Source organism: Priapulus caudatus, unplaced genomic scaffold (genome assembly GCF_000485595.1).
Source record: "Priapulus caudatus unplaced genomic scaffold, Priapulus_caudatus-5.0.1 Scaffold653, whole genome shotgun sequence".
Lineage (NCBI taxonomy): Eukaryota > Metazoa > Priapulida > Priapulimorpha > Priapulimorphida > Priapulidae > Priapulus > Priapulus caudatus.
Genome location: NW_014577714.1, coordinates 6525 through 8707, shown reverse-complemented (window position 1 = coordinate 8707; position 2183 = coordinate 6525). Strand labels below are relative to the sequence as shown.

At 55.8% G+C, this 2183-nt stretch overlaps 1 protein-coding gene across 1 annotated transcript in view; it reads right to left on the bottom strand.

The window, feature by feature from the left end:
* Positions 1–2183, bottom strand: part of LOC106812479 (protein disulfide-isomerase A5-like) — a gene marked incomplete in the record, with an annotated part of 13802 nt that overhangs the window by 5727 nt on the left and 5892 nt on the right. The window contains 3 exon segments of the mRNA XM_014816363.1: positions 159–298; positions 1005–1165; positions 1381–1701. Coding sequence (XP_014671849.1) covers positions 159–298; positions 1005–1165; positions 1381–1701 — 622 coding nt within the window.

Sequence of the window (2183 nt, the reverse complement as noted above, 5' to 3'; positions counted from 1 at the left end):
ACACACACCCTACATTCTCTCACTATCTTCGCGCACGAACCCAGCTCCCCTCCTCCTCCCCCCTCCTGCTCCGCACACACACCCTACATTCTCTCACTATCTTCGCGCACGAACCCAGCTCCCCTCCTCCTCCCCGTGCCTACAGTGGCGACACCTACAGGGAGCGTAGAACATGACGAGGGCGTGCTTCTTCCTCTTCAGCGTCGTTCGGAAATCGTCGTCAGTGAGGTGAACGACGTCGCTCAGCACCTCGCTCCACGCCGGCTCGGGCGGCGGCGGCGGCGGGGGCTCCTTCGGGCTAGGGGGGCGACACAAACAGGGGTGGAAATTAACTTTTGAACAAGGGACGGACTCCCTGCCCTCAAAAAGAGGGAGTCTGCAGCAAAATGAGGGAGTCCGCAGTCTGAAGTTAAAACTAAAGATGCAAACAAACTAACGCATGTGCTTATTTTGAAGATTCGTGCAGTTGCATGTCTGCCAAATTTTGTTTGGGCATTTGCTGAAAAAATACGGTAATTCCATGAGGCCGTGCTCTGGAACGAACTAGTTAGTATAGCAGAATTTTCAGGGAGTCACACGCATGCTCCTGCTTATGTAAAATCAGGAATTCCGACAGTAAATCAGAGAGTATTTGACTCGGGACATTAATATTTGCACCCTGAACACAGGTTTTTTTATTACAGGCTACGTTGCCGCCGAAACGAAAAATTATCGGGAAAGCGCATAGCGAGTTGCTTTCAGAGATTTTTCAAACACCGTTACATTTTTTTACATTTTTTTATTGGTTCTAACAGGTTCAGAACACAATGGTTGATGGGTACATCACTGCGCAACTGAGAATGAGAAAAATTTGGAAAAACAAACAAAACAGACAAACAAAAAAGGAATGACAAACAAACGAACAAACATACAAAACGAATAAATGAGCGAACTAAGAAACGAGTTAACAATCGAAACAAAAATACAGCAAACAAACAAAACACACACACAGAGAAGCGACTCACTCCTTCATGAACTCAACGATGGCGTCGGCCGTGCGGTCGTTCACCGTGTACTTCGCCTCGCCGTCCGCAAAATACTTTGTCGTCGGGAAGCCCTTGATATCGAATCGCTGGCCGAGAGCATTCTCCTTCGTCGTATCCACCGCAGCAAGCGTGCCCTCCACCTGTCGCAGATCACGTAGCGCCATCGTGAGGGGAATTACGGAACTAAGGTAACCTCCTCCTCCCCTCCCCCTTTTCTCCCTGCCTTCCTGTCCTCCCCGTGCCCACACATACACGCTTAACCCGCGACTGCCCTCCTCCTTACCTCCCCCCCCCTTGCCCGCACACACACTCGCCCTGCGACAGCCATCCTTACCTCCCCTCCCCGTACGCTCACCCCTAGCTCCTTCAGCGTGGCAGCGGCCTGCGTTAACTCTGGCTTCATCTTCTTGCAGTGGCCGCACCAGGGCGCATAGAACACCTCCTCCTCCTTCTGTTCGTCTCGCATCTTCGAGAACGCACTTCTCCCTCGCTCCCTTTTCAGCCCGAAGCTCGCCGCCAGGCCCAGTGCCGCAGCGAGGCTGCTGTCGGGCGAGGGAGATTCGGACGTCAGACGTCCACCTTCGACGAAGCGACAGAACTTCGACCGAGTTCGTCGCGGCCACCCACCCCCACGTCCACGCTCGATGCATGTTTCTATGCCGCCTTGGTGCGGCCACTGCAGAAGATGAAGCCAGAGCTTAACGCCAGGGGCCGCTGCCACGCTGAAGGAAGTAGGGGTGCGAGCCGTACGGGGAGGCGCAGGGAGGCCGAGGGCGAGGCAGGGGAGGAGGAGGCAGGGACGGAGGCGGCGGAAGGAGGTGTTCTATGCCGCTCTGGTGCGGCCCACTGCAAGAAGATAAGCCAGAGTTAACGCAGCGCCGCGCGGCACGCTGAAGGAGCTAGGGGTGCAGCGTACCGGCGGAGCCGGAGAGGAGGGAGGGAGAGGAGCGAGGGCAGGAGCGTTTCTATGCATCACCTAGGTCGGCCACTGCAAGAAGATGAAGCCAGAGTTAATGCAGGCCGCCGCCATGCTGAGGAGCTAGGCGGTGACGCGTACCGCGGGAACGTCGGAGAGGCAGGGAGCAGAGTGGAGGGAGGAGGGAAGGAGGCAGGAGGAGGACGGCGGAGGAGGAGGCGTGTTCTATTGCCACCCTGTGC